Below are 17148 nucleotides of genomic sequence, written 5' to 3'. Positions count from 1 at the left end.
TGTTGTTTGTAGGAATGTGCGTGGGTTTATTTCGGTTTACAAATAATTTATTGCGTATATAAAGGGGATCTTTCAGAATTGTACATAAGGTGAGGGATTTGTTAATTAATCTACAGCCAACTCTATATTTCGAATCTTTCTTAATTCGAACTCAAATATTGGTCTCCTCAGCTGGAAATTAACATGAAATACTTTCTCTTATTCGAACCTTTCTCTAATTCGAAGAAAATTCTTGGTCCCTCGAAGATCGAATTAGAGAGAGTCAACTGTACCTCCAAAGGAATCAATCATCCTTCATTTCTCTTGTACAGAATGTCTCTGAGAGATACTGCAAGACGAGAACCTCAATTCTAAAAATTCGGATATTTTATGAGGATTTTCAAGGACTTTGTTACAGTTGACTCTCACTTATTCGAACTCAAACGGGAATCTGTTTGAATTGCAGTGAAGTTTGAATCTTACTTAGAAAGGACTTTAACAGGGTTGACGGGGACTAGTCTAGTGACGGGGACTAGAAACAAGTTCGAATTATAGAAAAATTGGAATAATAGACGTTCGCATAAGCGAGAGTTTACTGTGTATTAATCATTCAACATTATTGCTTTTCATTTTCAGACTTTTCATCTCTTTTAGTCCAATTCATATTATTTTCCAATAGATTTGGCAAGTCCTTCAATTCTGGTGTCTCATCACTCATCGAAATGGGTCGGTAATCATCATAAACACCTTTTGATGTTGCACCTTCCTCTACTTGAAGATATTTGTAGACCCATTTTCCAAGGAAGTAAGCCAAAATATCGTCACATTTATGATACCAAAACAAAGATATGATACTTGAGCTTGTTGTATATGCCAAGGTGATTAAAACGAAGTAAACTAAAGTGGTTATTGAAGCGTTAACATCGTCGTGAGCAAAATCGTAAAAAATGAAATTTTCAGATGATGAAATTGTGTAAATAACATCAATAATGTACATAATTTCTGTGACGAAAGGACGTTCGAATGCGATTGATATTGTTCCAAGTAGGAGAATGGTAACGAGAGTGGTCAGCAACGCAGTGTAACACAATTTGACGCGTACGAACAAGTCTCGTTCCGTGTCCGACATTTCGTCATCTTCGCGCCTCCAGACTAACATACACGCATTTTTGAGTATGATGACCAACCGGCTAGCTACCACGTGAATCATGATGTAGTAGAGGAGAACACCAAGTGGGACGGTTAAGACATAAAAAAGTTGACCGTTCAATGTTTTGACATTCATATGACGATTTCCTGAAAAAATTAATTAGAAATTCAGGCTAGTTAAGTTTCAGACGGTGCAATGGTGAGGTGTATGTATTTGTTGGCACTTTTGAGGACAGTGGAGTAGTCTGTAGTTCTGACCCGCGAAATCGAGGACGGTAAGAAATCCGATTTACAGTCGTCCTCAGTCAGTCAGGATGTAGACAAATCAGAAGCTAACCGTCTCCGTCGCAAAAAAAAAACACAGATACATTAGCTCGCTAGCACGATTGGTGATTCTAGACGACATACAGGTGTGAACGGACTTAATGCTCTCGTGCAATGACTATAAAATTACTCTGCTTGCTTTTAAAGGCAATGGATCTTTAAAGAGTGGATCGTTCTTCAAGCCTTAATTCTTTCAATTCACAGTATTATGAAAAAGGCGGATTGTTGATGTGTGATATGGTATGATATGAAAAAAATAATATCAGGTTTTAATAGATTTACCTAAAGTGGAGTGAGCTGCTAAGACGTAAACAAAGGTTTTGGGGTAGCTGGAAAACCATTCCTTTTGACGCCAAGCTCTTTCCTTGTGACGAATATCTTTGTATTTTTTTAAAACCTCGATTCCATCTTGATTTGAGAATCGCCCATCTTTCAACTGCATGAGAAATTGATCAATATTTTCTCCAAGTTCACTTTGGTTTGTTTCAAATTTTGTGTAGGCGAAAGCACATATTGAAATATAGAGGTGGGTTATGATGATAAGGCTGGAGATCTTGAGTAAATCCATCAAACTCTTCTTGTGCAACATATTGATTCGTGGATCTGTTTACGTGGTGTTCATTTGACATTCAACCATGCTCGTGTCTTCAATATTTTTATGTAGGTCTAAAACTACAAGAAACAAAGTCATAACAGATAAAATTTGGACTTTGAAAGACGAAGTTAAGATTCTACACGTTTTTGTTTTTTTAAGAAACACAAAAAAACTAAGAAACATCTAAGAAACATGCTGAGGTTGAGAATGAGAAATTAACATTTTTTAATTCAGTTTCTTAAGAACCTTCAAATCCAGCCTTCCACGAGGCTGATTATTCTTAAGAAACATTGATATGAAGCTGCTTGGTAAAACTAGTTTCTTAACAAAAAAACGTGTATCTAACTTTGAAGCCTGTCAAGTACAAACTTTATGATATTTTTATTAAGCCTGGTATATTTCAGTGGTCGTGCCAGTGATGCGTTCCCGTATCCCATTCATCCGTACCAACTCATTAATTCCGCCTGTTACGGGGGTCTGGGTAGTCTGACAGAGACATGGGATGGAAAATAAAGCTTTTTGAGCTTTTGTGCGATTTCACAGACCATGGACCCCATCCTCACTGAAAAAAACTGTTTTCAGTAAGAGAAAGCCATAACGCAGCCCCTATGGCTCAAAAATTAGTACTTATGGCCCATAAGTACTAATTTTTGAGCCATCAACTAATTCCTAAATTCAACCGTTCTATACTCTTAATTTCCACATCCCCAACTTACTACATCCAAAACAGTTTAATTTTTTTATGATCTAAAAAACACAAGAAAATCTCACTCTAAAAGCCATCAAAACACCCACATCATCGACTATATACCATATACAAGTCGTTTCTAAAAACCATGAAAAAGATTTTAGTTTCTCGCGCGAACTAAAGCAAAAAATCACAGCAATCAAACAAGAGAGTATTATAAGAAAAAGTAAAAGGAATGAGAAGTTAATTGGTATTTCAATACGTTAGCTCATTAATAATTAAACAAAATAGGATAGAGGGATGGATCTATTTTTAATGAACAGCTATGGCCCATCAATTATCTTCAATTCTTTTAATTCCATAATAACAGTAGGATTTAATCTCTATGTTCATTCTTGCAATGCCACTGATCTCAATCAGACATATTATGTATGTAACGGAAGTTTATCAGGCTTTAGGTTCAAATTATCCGATTTGGTTTTCAATTCTTACATTCAACATGGTGAATTTCATACAACTCGCTTCTCTTTGAATTTTGAAAGATATGTAAACTTATCTAAACACTTATCGACCTATCTGGTATTTAGAAGAGACCTGTGTTAATATCGTTACGAGAGATAGTAAAGTAGTAAAAAGTAATAAAAGTAAAAGGCATAAGTCCCCGACTGTCTAATCCCCGCAAAGGCGAAAAAGTAAATTGATCATTTCTAACCGAATATTCCCTCAAGAATGAATAGAACTCCTTCTTTAGAGTATTCGCAAATAATCACTCTTAATCACTCTTACATTGATAAAATGATCCACGAAGATGGAAAAAAAAATGCTGCCAAAGCAAACTGTTTGTTCAATCGATCTAAAATCGAGCCAAAAGTACCACATAAATTCACAATACACTCTATCATTAAACATAAGAAAAGTTTCGATTTATTTCCTTATTTTTCACATTTCTTTGCTAACAATATGAATGGAGATGTAAATAAGTGTGCTCGATACATTGGATAAACTTTCAATAAAGTTTCAATGAAACTAGAAAAATAATATGAAGCCGAAAAAAAAAATTTTCTTTGACGGCAATAACCCTACCGTGAGTATCACAGCTCGAATAAATATCATAAATCTTTTCTCTCAAAACTTGGTCTCTTGTACCCAGGGTAAATCATCCCACAGGCCCAAATTCAATAAAATTAAAAATGTAAATTGAAAATTACGATTCATAGAAATATCACCCGACAAGTTTATTATAACATAGTCAAGTAGACAGTGATTAGACTAGGATTTCGACTGGACTTGAAGGACTATGTATTAAACCAAGCTGACTGTGGTTAAAATGTGCTGCCAGTTTTATAATTCAATAATTCACATAAAGTGACCTTTATAGTTCATATTTCGTTCACTATCGTGGTATAATGCTACTCGAAACCGCCTACAAGATAATCGCTATCATCCTACACTCACGTCTTCTACCAATAGAAGAAAGAAATCTGAAATTCAAATTTTCACAACAAATTCCACAACACCGTTTACTATACCTCCCTCTGCTAAAAATAAATGTGCTAATATATTTTTCTCTCATTTTTGAAATGTCTTTTTCACGATATGCCAACCCATCATGATTTTCCAAACACGACATTTTATTTTCATCGTGTCCTTTTATTCAGTACGAGAAACATAACAAAAACGAAAATCTTCTTTCCATTATTTGATCTCTCACCAAGCAACCATCCAAATATTGGTGGATCAGATCATTAGGTTCCCGCGCTGACTGCTTTCCTCATGTACAATCAAAAGATATGCAATCGAGTCCGCCATTTTTTATATGGCCTCTCTGTGACTTCACGAATAAACCATGACATTTTCCTATTTCTTTTCTTTTCATCATAAACTATTCAGTTTGTCGACGTAAATTTGACATTTGGCGTGTAAGATCTTAATGGCTTCCTCGACCAGCTGTTCAGGGGGTAGTGCACCTGTAGATTCGACTGAAACTAAATAAATGAAAATTATGATTAATTTCTTTCATCAACAAACAAAACATATGAGCAATGATAGCATCTAACGTAAGAAGGCAAATAAAATATCTCAAAAATGTTGAAAAGTTAAAGCATACTAATTTACCCATAAAAAATCGATTCCCTAGGCTATGAGCATGGTTCTTTGCAGATGTGGAACATGGTTCGTATCCCTAAACTATCCCTACCTAGGAAAAGTAACGATGGACAACTTGATTTTCGCAAACGAAATAACTTTCCCGTTTTGAACCGTTCTTTTTTTCGGGACACAGTATATTTTAATTTTAAAGACAAAATGTAAACGGAATTAAAAAACTTACATATGAAATGGTCTCTTATTTTTTCGAGTTTGACTTTGTCCCTTAGCACCTAAAAAGTAAGAATTAAGAAGTATGATCATTAAATTATTATTAGAAATTAATACAACGAGATTTACTTTCATCGTTATGGGTTACCGCAACGAAGCAATGTTTATGCCAGACTCGATAATTTCGAGTAGTTAGTTTCTCGAACTGTTCGAGTAATGGGGTCTGGTTTATAGTATCTGGAATGTTCTATAGACATCACCAATGTAATATATCAATATAGAATTACCTCATCACGATATATTTCACGCATCCCTGTGTCTTTTCGTGCGTCTGCAACGTATGCTTTTTTTACTCCTGTTAAATTCAAAAGAAGAAGTCTCTTCACTAATTAAATTAAGAAAGTCATACAAGGATCATAACTGACCAAATTCTTTTCTTAATTGGAGAAGAATTCTGTTGCCAAAGACACTCTCCATGCTTCCATGAAAGTGTATGACCTTTGCATATGTGGAGAGCAACGTTTAAATTAAAATCACAGAAAGACGCGAGTAATTTGATGGCTCGAATTCAGCAACCTCTCGAATGTACATATGAAAATACTTAGTAGTACGAGTAGTAGGTTGTGAGAGATATTGCACTCACCATTTTTGGTTTTCGTTTTGATGACATCTTTACTGAAACACTTGATGAGACGGTCTGCTAAGTCATCCGTGATTGTGTCCAACAATGTGATCGATGGTAATAACCGATATGAAGCAGTCGCTAAAAAATGTTTTATACTTCAAATATTTCTGGAAAAACTTTCTAATTTTCTAGTTCGCTCTAGACTAGACCCATGTCCAACTTTCCATGTTTCCACAAGTACAAAGGAGCAAGAATCAGTAACTTTATAAGGAATTTGAATATGACATACAAAAATAAGTGGTTTAAAACGCCAGAGAGACCTATCAGCTCTTCAATATTTACTACTTCATTGATAACCGACTTGTCCGAATTTCGTAAGAGCCGTTTATAATAGAATAATTCCTTCCAATATGGGACCTATCATAAACATAACATATACCATTTGTAATTTTTCTGCATCTGCAATGAGGTAGAAAGAGGTTGAGAGTCACGTCCAGGGGGGGGGGGTAATGTCTAACTTGGCAAAAGACCAAGGTTGTTAAACTTTGAATATAATATTTCATTGACAGTTGTACAAAATTTATTAAAGAAAAACTCAACCAATTATTTGTAGAGGCAACTCACCTACTGGACTGAACTTGGCATGATCACAACCAACTCCTTTGACACAATGCATTCTCAGATCGATTTCGTGTCCAGGTCTCAACTTGGCAATTAGAATGTCATCAAACACAGGGCGTATGCCATCAACACCAAACTATATATAAAAGTGGACAGAGATGGATAAAATGAGTTTGTATCTGTTTATATTGTTAAGAAACCACTGGAAATGTTTTAACATTGAAAGCTCCTGCAATATCCACGGAATTTAGTTGGTTAGCCTCCAGGAGTATTCTTCTATTTTCTTATATATTTCTAATATTGGTAAAAAATATACCGTGGTCAAAACAAAGTTTTTCGTCTGAAATGGAAAAATGGATTTTACACCGCAAATTAGCAATTGCTCTTAAAATTTTGGTGAAATATGGAGAATTTTGATAGGGAAAAGCCTCTTTATATACTTCATAGCATCAGGCCCCCCCCCTTATTTTTTACAGGGGGGGGGGACTAGATTGTTGGGGGAGTTGATGATATAACTGAGACTCTGGGGGCTGTTCAGCTAATTTCAAAAGATCTCTTATCTTACTATTAAATGAAATATAAAAAGCAAAAGATTTGTAAACATAAATATTAATACAAGTAAAATTTAGTTTTCATTTATCAGTCTTACTGTACTCGCATAGGGGGCCTAGCACAAGGCAATTTTTTTTGGGGAGCTAAATTGTCGGGGGGGACCTTCCTTTGTTGGGGGGAGCTAAAAACCTGGCTGAAGCTATGTACTTCACTGAGACGAAAATCCGTTTGAGATGGAAGCACTTCAACACTGGGTATCGATGCCATGACTTGAACTTGCTTACCTGTTCCTCCTGATCACCTATAGGTATCCATTTGATGTCTTTCGTTGTCACTGAAAATATAATCATCCATTCTCTCATGATAAACTATCTCAATATGATAAGGAAAAAAATGTTGTGGGAAAGGAAATCAGGGGAAAACTTCGAGTCGGTATGTAATGTCTGTAAGTCAAATGTTTCAAAAATGTTCTTATTTTTTCTCTCTCTGGAGAGCCAAAGTTGAGGGAATTCCGTATCTGATGTTTAGTTTGTAGGTAAATTCTTGCTTGAAATACCTTTATTATTCAAGTACATAATTTCAGGGTTGACACAATCTTTGGGGGCTTCAGGATTCATAGTGCATTTCACTTTCAGTTCGAACACCAAATGAACATCAGGTTCTGTGTGAAGTTGTTCTTCCTCTATAACAAAACAAATATGAAAATATCATCACGATAGAAGCGTGCAATGCTGTCCATTAGCTTACTTTTAATAATAGGGACAATGAGTCTAGGAGGAGTATTGTAAAAGTTATTGTCCAATAACTGCCGTAAAATGAATTGTCCACACTTCTTTGCAATATTGCAAGGAAAATTTACAGCAGACAAGTAACAAAACCAAGCCAAGAATATTATAATGAAAAAAATCATAACTTTATACCGACCAGTCAAGTTTTTGCCTTCTACTGGAGTTGGAGGGAAGTTGAACAACCTTGGGTCAGCAAAGATTGGTATCAGTCCAAGTCTGTGAGCAAGGACCTGAAAGAAAGGGTTGATCACTATTCAAACTGGTTACAAATCGAGTCTCTCTACATACTCATCGACTTTTAAGTCTATTGAATTATTTTGAACTACCACTATATGAACAAAGAGGTGAATATCAATTTAAGGAATAAAATAAAACAATTAGCAGACAATTTGCTGAAAATCTAAGCTCTGTAAGGAAAATTTCCCCTATATGTTCTCAACCAGTCTCTACTTGAGTTATGTTCTAGGATCGAGCAATTAACGAGTGAAGAGTGACTTTTTAAAAACGAACCAAAAAGTTGATATAACTCTCTTTAAACTTAATTTCTAAGTTTCCAGCTCAAAATGGGTTTTATTATTGAAAAAAGTTGACTGGTTGAATGTTTACCTCGTCCTGAATGATTGAGGAGTTGTTGAATATAAAAACTTTATCAATGGCCATTGACGGTACCTAAAGATGCGAAAATACTTTTTCTAAAAATTGACAAAATGTTGGTAAAAATACAAATTTCTGAAGACATTAGAATATGAAGTAGTATCGCCTTTGCTCCAAGCAAAAAAATAATATGGCGTTGTGTTGGAGGGTTAATTATTTTAGTGAACAAAATCACACAGTGATTACTATAACAGCATAAATATAGGGGAACTTATATTTTAAGAGAACTATACATTAAGAGAAGTCTCTTGCCTTGAGTGAGCTGTCTGATTTTTAGAAGATGTATGGACAATCATAAGATGTATAATTTCTTAAATTTGACAAGCCTGATATCAGAATATGAGTCGAATTATTGTTATTTGTGAAAATTTATTAATTAATTTATATACCTCTGCAATAAGAATCCTACGAAAGGCATTAGCAATTGAAGCATCAATCCCCACCATGTCAAATTCCATTTCCTTCTCATTTAGTGAAACTATGTCAACTCGAAAGTTCTATAAATACAAAGAAATATTGCTTAGATCTTTTCTGGTATTTATATCATGCTTCTTTTTTATTTTATGTTGACCAGTTAAAAAGAATGGGGTTATTATCATTGGATTTTTTAACCATGTTTCTCTTTCTTACAAATGGTTTCCCAAAAAAAGATCCCAATGACACTCAATAGCAACAAAACTGATCATAAAATTTGTGATATCAAAAAGATTATTTTCAAATCTTAAAACCTCTTTAAATGTATTGAAATTCCAAGAATCGTCATATCCAGGGTATCCACCAGGAAAGCTTGAGGACGAAGTCTAAAAAAAAATCAATAAAAACATATTCAAAAGGTAGCTGGCCTTACTGGTATGATAATATTAATTTTGATACAACTAGTAAACATAAATTTGAGAAAGGACAATGTCCTTGAAAAAATACTATTTGTGAAATTTTCCAATCAAATGTTCCAATCATCTTTCGATTTTGAACTATTACAGGAAAGGTATTCAGGTAATAGTTGTGACAGTCTTTTGGATAACTAATTACTCTGGCATAATTTTTTTAAATGATAACATCATACAATTGATTCATCATTACAACACAGCTGTTAGCTAGGAACAAGATAAATTTATCCTGTTTGTACTGGGCTGAGGAAAAGTAGAAATAGTAATAATAATATGGCTGAGTGATTTGTTACTCAATAGAACGTCACATTCTCCAACTATTATAGATCCAACTTTTGTGCAATTCAAAGCAACAAATAATCTCGGGTAAGTTATGGCATGTCACAAATACGTGAAAATTACCATGATTTTTAGATCACATAAGTCAACGGAAAATGACCAAACAAATGACTGAAAACAAAGGGTACCATGATGTAGCTTCTAACCTGGCGTTAAACCTAATTGTTTTTTGCTCATTTTCACTAAAAATTGTAAAAACTGATAATGATGTCATAATTGATAATGTCATAAAAACTACAAATTGAATTTCTCAATAATGATTCATTTAAATCCTTTCAAACCAAGGATGAATATCATTGAAGTCAATCTTTTTAAAAACAAAAACTTTGTCAAATTTTGATGATGTCAGCATAAATAAGCATAACTAAATACTTTTTCGCATCAAGACTTCTTATTTAAGCTGGCAAATCTCGCAAGGAAAATGGAGGAAAAAATCGATGAAAATGACCAAGAATTGCAGCTTGAAAATGAGGTTTGTACCCCAACAAAATGCATTATTAGAGAAGAAACAACACCAAAAGACACTCTGACCTGCAGGAAGTGCCACCTAGACGTTCATTATGATTGTTCCCAGCTACCAATCTACCAAATACAGATTTGCTTAACGTTAAAATCTCAAAGTTTTCAATACCAAAGTTGCGTTAAGAACGTTTTTTAAGAGCGGGGCAGGTCCAATAGTTTGAAACTTAGATTTTTTTCATTTTTGGGTATGTTTTTAAGTACAATGAACTGAGTAAAATCCCGAAATATTTTGGTCTGAAAATCCATAATGGTGGATTAATACCAATTTGAAGTTTTTGACATTTTTGGGCATTGCACTTCAAAAGTTTTTGATATAGAACCATGCTTTCTCAAATCAAAATGAGGAATTGTTTTTTGGTGATTCTGAAACTATGGCCGGTAAACTATACAATTTTCAAAAAAAATCAAAATTTTCAAAATCAAAAGCTGGAGCTATGACTGAATTTGTCGTAATATAAGGGTTGTGATGAATCTTTCTTATAAAAGCTATGAAACTAGGTGAAAAAAGTTGTCAAATGTGCATTTTTGGGCCAAAAAGGCTTTTTTTTCAATTTTTTGACTATAGCTGAGGTCATTCTATTGCAGGCAGTAGTTGGCAGTTAGAAAGTAAATCTTAGCTGAAAATCATGATTCCTTGTCACATTTCAGAAAGGTTTCTAGGAAAATCAAATATGGTACTCTTTGATAGCTTATTGAGGCAGAAATTTCATTCAATAAATAAAATACCCCTAAAATCAAAATTGTAGTGTTATTGTGACGTCATAACTCCAGCTACCATTTTGAAAATTTGATTTTTTGTGAAAATTGTATAATGCCATAGTTTCAGAATCACCAAAAAAACAATTCCTCATTTTGATTTGAGTAAGCATATGGTTCTATATCAAAAAACTTTCTATGTGCAATGCCCAAAAATGAAAAAAATCTAAGTTTCAAACTATTGGAACTGCCCCATTCTTAAAAAAACTGGCTCTTAAGATCTCGCCAAAGCTGATGGAACGTGTTGAAACATGCAGAAACACCAAATCGAAGGACTTCAAAAGGAAATTAAAGCATGTGAAAACATGAAAGTTCAAAATGAAGAAATTTCCCAACTGAAATCAAATGATGTCAATGTTATTACAAAAGAAATCAAAGAAAGCCTTGAAACAAAGATGAGCATACTCGAGAAGAAGATAGAAACCAAGATCGAGAACATCATAATTGAAGAGAAGCAAGAGGTGAAAGAGGTTAGTTATGCTGAAGCTCAGGGTTTGAATTATAGCTTTGCACTTCGCAAAATGCGAAGTTAAAAAATTACAAGAAAACACTTTTTGCTACTTCATTTGGCTTGTCTATAGCTTTATAAACTTGCTACTTTGCTACTTTTTTCTCGTTCGTTTATCTATTGCTTTTTATCATAGCTACTTTGCAACTTTATTCATTTGTTTATCTATTGCTTTATCTATCAACTTGCTACCTCCTAACTTTCTTCATTCGTTTGTTTGTTTATTACTTTATGAACTTTCTACCTCACAACTTTAATCACTCGTTTATCTATTGCTTTATCTACTTGCTACTTTCCAACTTTCTTCACTCGTTTATCTGTTGCTATATCAACTCGCTACCTTGCAATTTTATTCATTTGTTTATCTATTGCTTTCTATCAACTCTCTATACTTTGCTTTGTCAACAATCTCTTACTTTGCTTTCTAGAGAAATGCATTGAAGATACTTTCGCATTTCCTTCCAAACAAAATTTCGCCTTCTTTATACCGAGAGTGGTCCTAAATCCGACAGCCCTGCCTAATTCCGACCCCCCAAATAACTGTTATGAAAAAAATTCTATGTTTACAAACATTCCCTCTCCAAGGCAAGTTGAACGATAAACTATTGCAAGAACTCTCGAAACAAAACATCTAACAAGATGGCTATAATGTCAAGATGCCAATTAATGTAATTTAAAACGTGTGAATTGTTAAAAAAATAATTACTTTTTATGATGCTGTTACTGCTGTTGTACATATTGCAATAAAAAATTATGTTTTGTATAAGAAGCAATTATTGTTATTTCTATTTGGTTCAATTGGTTCAATGTATCAAATCTCTCAGTTTAGTTGACACTTTAGTATCTTCGTTGCGTCATAGCGAAAGGCTTGTTTTTATTTTAGTTTGTATCTTTGAAAGACCCCATCGGATTTAGGCAGGGCTGTCGGATTTAGCACCACTCACTGTATTAAGGATAGGAATAACAGTAAGGTCCAGGGGATGTCAATCGAACGTTCGATTGCCAATCGAACCAATCGAATTAATCGAATTTACTCGAATCCAATCGAATTATTGATTTTCGATTAGCCGAATTGATGGAACGCCAATTCTAATTGAAACCGAAAAATATGTGAAATTCGATTGGTTTCGATTGAGTTCGACGAGCTTCGATTAACGTTCGACGAGCTTCGATTAACGTTCGATCAACTTCGATTAACGTTCAATCAACTTCGATTAACGTTCAATCAACTTTGATTAACGTTCGATCAACTTCGATTTTACTTTAAAAAGTTTAAATTTTGCAGGGCTAAATTTGGAAGATTTTTTGTAACACCACCATGAAATTCCCTTCCCGCCAAAAGAAGTTAGCGGAAGAATGTTTGCTTAATTCCTGAGGACGGACGGTAAGGGTCGGTTTTTTCACCTTTCAAAGTCTCTCTAAGAGGGTAGCAAAAATTACAAAAATTCATATCAGTCTCTCTAAGGGTCGGAAAATTCAAGATTTCTAGGAAATTTTTTTGATTTAGAGAGAAAAAATTGAAAAGTCTCTCTAAGGGTAGAGAATTTTTCAAATTCCGAAGGAAATTTTTCAAGGGTCTCTTTAAGGGTCACTTTTTCAGCAAAAATCAGTCTCTCTAAAGGTTGGTTTTTTGGGGTCCCATCCGGACATACCCATCATCTTCCAACCGTAGTACCGGGAATATAATGAATTGATCGATTATTCAACTATGTATGCCACATTAAGTAGGTAGGTACTGGGCCCGGGTATGTAATGAATTCCGAAAAAGGGGGATAAAAAACTTATGAAACCAATATTTGGAAGCAAAAATTCATGGATTTCCGATACCGAAAAAATATCAGAATTCTGAAATACCGAAGACCTTTTGCCTGATTTCCAAAATTCCGAAGAAAACAAGGTCGAATTCTGCAATTCCGAAATACCGTTTGTATCCTATTTCAGTGCTAATTTCGAACTTAAGATTTTATTTATATTTCTGGACTGTCTTTAATTATTACTACTGAGATAGTTCTGTGGGGTTGGTTCCCACGTAATACGCAGGCCGCACGGTCCTAGGTCACTTGTTCGACAGTACACTTGTGCGACAGCTCAGTTGTTCGACATTTTAGCAAAATTGTCGAACAACTGTATTGTCGACTAACTGGGAAGATCTGTTGTTAGACTTCCCAGTTGGTCGACGCTTACTTGTTCGACATCTCAGTTGTTCGACAATATATCGACATAAAAGTTGAACAACTGGGATGTCGAACAAGTAAGCGTCAAATTGTTCGACATGTCAGTTGTTCGACAATATAGTAGTTCGGCAGCTCACTTGGTCGACATGTCGAACAACTGACATGTCGAACAACTTGACGCCCACTTGTCAGTTGTTAGACTTAGACAATACAGTTGTTAGACAATTATTTGTTTCCACTCATTTTCTCATTCCTCTATCAGGGCGGGAAATTTCCAAGCGGCCCGCGCGATGAAATTTTTTTCGGTCTTTAAAATGAATGTCGAGTTACGCAAAATGAGTTAACATTTCCGAGTTGTTCATATCAAGAGTAACAGGTTAAAATTTCTAAGTTAAGTGCTGGTCAGCAAACCCCCCCCCCCACATAGTTCGCACCCCCCCTTTATAAAGGGGGGGGGTAGCGATGTTCAGAAAATCTCAGAAAGGGGGGGTAAGAGAATTTTTTCTAGAAAGGGGGAAGTTTTCAGAAAGGGGGGGTTCATCTAGAAAGGGGGGGGGGTAAGATGTCAGTGGTATGTTTTTTTTGTGTTTTCCCAAATTAGAAGTTTTATTTTTAATTTACAATGCAACGTCTTCTTTATTAATTGTTTAGTATGTTTGTACTTTTACCTTTGATCAAAGCGTACACCACCAAATTCAGATTTCCTAATTATTTGCTTATTTACACTGAATGTTCTTGCTTTTTCACCGGTAGAATTATGGTAGGATTTTAAAATTTTGAGGGGGGTAGCATCAAATTTTAAAAGGGGGAAGAACCTAGGGTAGGGGGGGTAGCTCTAGGGTAGGGGGGGGTAGTGACCCCCTTCCGAACTATGCCCCAGTGGCAAAAATCGGGGAAGCAAAAAGTGAACAAATATCAACTTTGTTTTTTGCCTCCACGCCGCTAGCATTTTCCGCCATTGGACCACCCTACTGCATGAAAGCTAGAAAGTGTGTGGGTGTGTTTTGAGTCTTCTGCTGTGAACGCCAAAATAACTCGAGAATCCGAGAATCTACAGGAAGGAAAATAACTCGAAGATTTAAAAGAAACGAAACCGGGTTAAAAAAACGAGAAATGATTCTTTAAGTCGTTTTGTTAAGCTTTGTTTTAAATACGTGACCTTTATGAGAGCGGTGGCAGTTAGTGCAAACTATGACCTAGTATAATATACAACTATGTTATATCGTAATATCATAATAATATATTACACGAACAATAGCATCGTCTATGAGGGACCTTTTCTTTGACAGGTGAAAATATTCTTAAAAATTAATAAACGGGGGTCCTAAAGGTCCGGGGGGGGGGGGGGCGCGTTTATTTGGCACCTAAGAGTATAAAGTACCGTAAAAAAATGCAAATTGTTTTAAATTGTTTTGTTACGCAAAGCCAGGTTAACATAACCTGATAACAGCTGTTCATAATTTTCTTACGTGCACGGTAAACCTCTGAAGGCACTTGAAAATTATACATCTGAGTAAAATAGTCCTCCCGCGGAAAATTTTACAACAAGAATCTTGTCGTGCGCCAGAAAGTCAAAAACTAATACGGCGCCCTATTCATAAACACAATATCACGCAACTTTGTTGTCATCCCCAGTCCTTTTAGACGAACGCGGTCCTTTACGATTTCGAGATTGCATATTGGTCAGATTACAACCACGATCTGATCTCAGGGTAGGTTAACGATATTCAACTTCAGAATTTTTCAAATAATTCGACAACTTTTGTCGAACAAGTGGGTCGTCGAACAACTATATGATCAGTTGTTCGACAACGTAATTGTCCGAAAATACAGTTGTTCGACAATCGGCAGTTACAAAATGCATAAAACATAATGCATATTGCATAATGCATAATAGTATTGTGTAATTTACAGAACGATTTTATATTTTCTAAAACTCTCCTTTGTAGAGGCTAAAACCGTGAAACCCTGTTTAGAAGAGTTTCTTAAGTAAACATTCAAATCAGAGGGATTTCCCCAGACATATTTACTTTTCGAATTCGAACAAAAGAGAAAACATTCGAATCACAACAACAAAGGGTTTTCCGCCAGCATAAATAATAAGAAAATGCAACAGATCAGTATTTCAGTGGATCATGGATTTTCTTCATCATCTAAAATACAGATTTACAGCTTTCTACCCTTTATTTTTTGGTAGAAAATGGTATATTTGTTTTGTTGAAAGTAACATCTTTCAAATTCTCCTTATTATAGACTCTAAAATTGACATTTTTCAAATATTATGCATTATGCATTATGCAATATGCATTATGTTTTATGCATTTTGAACCTGCCGGTTCGACAATACATAATTGTCGAACAAGTGGGTCGTCGAACAATCGGATAATTATGTATTGTCGAACAAGTGGGATTTCGAACAACTGGGAAGTCTGACAACTGATCTTCCCACTTGTTCGACAATACATTTGGCCGACAATTTTCACGATTTGTCAACTAAATGTATTGTCGAACAAGTGTACTGTCGAACAAGTGCAGAATCCCCGGCCGCACTCGATCAATCAGGTGGTTATTGGATGGCAGGGCTTATTGGGGGAGGCATTTATTTCGAAACTTGAGATTAGGGTGCTCTTATATTAAGGGAGCGCTTAAAACAGGGCGGTGGTATAGAGGAAATACGGAACCACGAAAATCGAAATTACAAAAAAACAGGAACAAAATTTGATTAAATGCCAATCGAACATAAATGGAATCAATCGAATGCCAATTGAACATAAATCGAATTAATCGAATGCCAATCGAACATAAATCGAATGGACCTTTTTTCAAAGAGGACGTCCTGTTGAATAATTATGTAGTCCAGCCATAAAAACAATGATAGAGCCATGCATAATTACTGTATCATGCATATTGTAATAATTATGCATGGTTTTACCATTGTTTTTCTGCTGGACTACATAATTATTCAACAGGGTGGCCTCTTTGAAAAAAGGTCTATTGATCGAACATATTAATCGAACTAATCGAATCAATCGAAAAGTATATGCAAATTTGAAGCTAATCGAAACAATTCGAACGTCAATCGAACACCAATCGAACGGTAATCGAACGGTAATCAAATCCAATCAAAAAAAAGATGTGAAATTCGATTGGCGTTCGATCAATTTGGCTAATCGAAAATCAATCATTTTCGATTGACTTCGATTAAGTTTGATTGATTTGGTGATCGAATTTTTCGATTAACATCCCCTGGTAAGGTCAGAATCACTGATAAACTAAGGAATTTTTCTTCTCTGATTCCTAAGCAAAGAAATATGCCTTCCATCAACAATTCTTACCATCCTTTTTTAATTCTCAACTCTAAAGAAGGGTTTCGAAATTAGATGAGAGATGTTGATGATATTAGACCAACTTATGGTAATTTTCTAAAGCTACTAATTTTTCAGCTTCCCTGGTCTTTTTCTGCTAGAAAAGTGGAAGATGAATCTTATTGTAATAAAGTAAGAATAATGGCAAGGTGATTAAAATCGACTTACATGGGAAACCCTGAACTCTTCTAAGTGAACCTTTTTTCTGATATCTTCAACTGTGGCAGCCATCTTGTTTTAGACATGCGTTTTTAAAAATTTTCGGTGCTGTTTTTGTTTTCCTCGAATTTTCCTCGGTAAAATTAT

General features: G+C 34.9%; 1 protein-coding gene across 1 annotated transcript; it reads right to left on the bottom strand.

Annotated features, from left to right (window-relative positions):
* Positions 1 to 3631: 3631 nt before the first annotated feature.
* Positions 3632 to 17111, bottom strand: LOC136811134 (DNA-directed RNA polymerases I and III subunit RPAC1-like). The gene is made up of 13 exons (XM_067067748.1): positions 17011 to 17111; positions 9020 to 9091; positions 8681 to 8788; positions 8244 to 8306; positions 7774 to 7867; positions 7406 to 7531; positions 7134 to 7183; positions 6301 to 6433; positions 5695 to 5814; positions 5339 to 5406; positions 5065 to 5113; positions 4200 to 4720; positions 3632 to 4105 (listed from the first exon to the last, which is right to left on the bottom strand). The coding sequence occupies exons 1-12, from the start codon at positions 17071 to 17073 to the stop codon at positions 4611 to 4613; spliced, it is 1056 nt and encodes a 351-aa protein (XP_066923849.1). The 5' UTR covers positions 17074 to 17111; the 3' UTR covers positions 3632 to 4105; positions 4200 to 4610.
* Between the last annotated feature and the right edge of the window lie 37 nt (positions 17112 to 17148).

This window comes from Clytia hemisphaerica, unplaced genomic scaffold (assembly GCF_902728285.1).
Source record: "Clytia hemisphaerica strain Z4C2 unplaced genomic scaffold, Clytia hemisphaerica genome assembly, whole genome shotgun sequence".
NCBI classification, from domain to species: domain Eukaryota; kingdom Metazoa; phylum Cnidaria; class Hydrozoa; order Leptothecata; family Clytiidae; genus Clytia; species Clytia hemisphaerica.
The sequence above is the reverse complement of the archived record's forward strand: the minus strand, read 5'-3'. Positions and strand labels throughout refer to the sequence as shown.

Excerpts from the sequence above, each read along its gene's own strand:
- LOC136811134 (XM_067067748.1), bottom strand. The coding sequence starts at position 17,073 with ATGGCTGCCACAGTTGAAGATATCAGAAAAAAGGTTCACTTAGAAGAG. Across the intron at positions 7,184-7,405 it reads TATGTACTTGAATAATAAAG|TGACAACGAAAGACATCAAA; the intron begins GTATTTCAAGCA and ends TTATATTTTCAG. Across the intron at positions 5,114-5,338 it reads GTGAAATATATCGTGATGAG|GTGCTAAGGGACAAAGTCAA; the intron begins GTAATTCTATAT and ends CTTACTTTTTAG.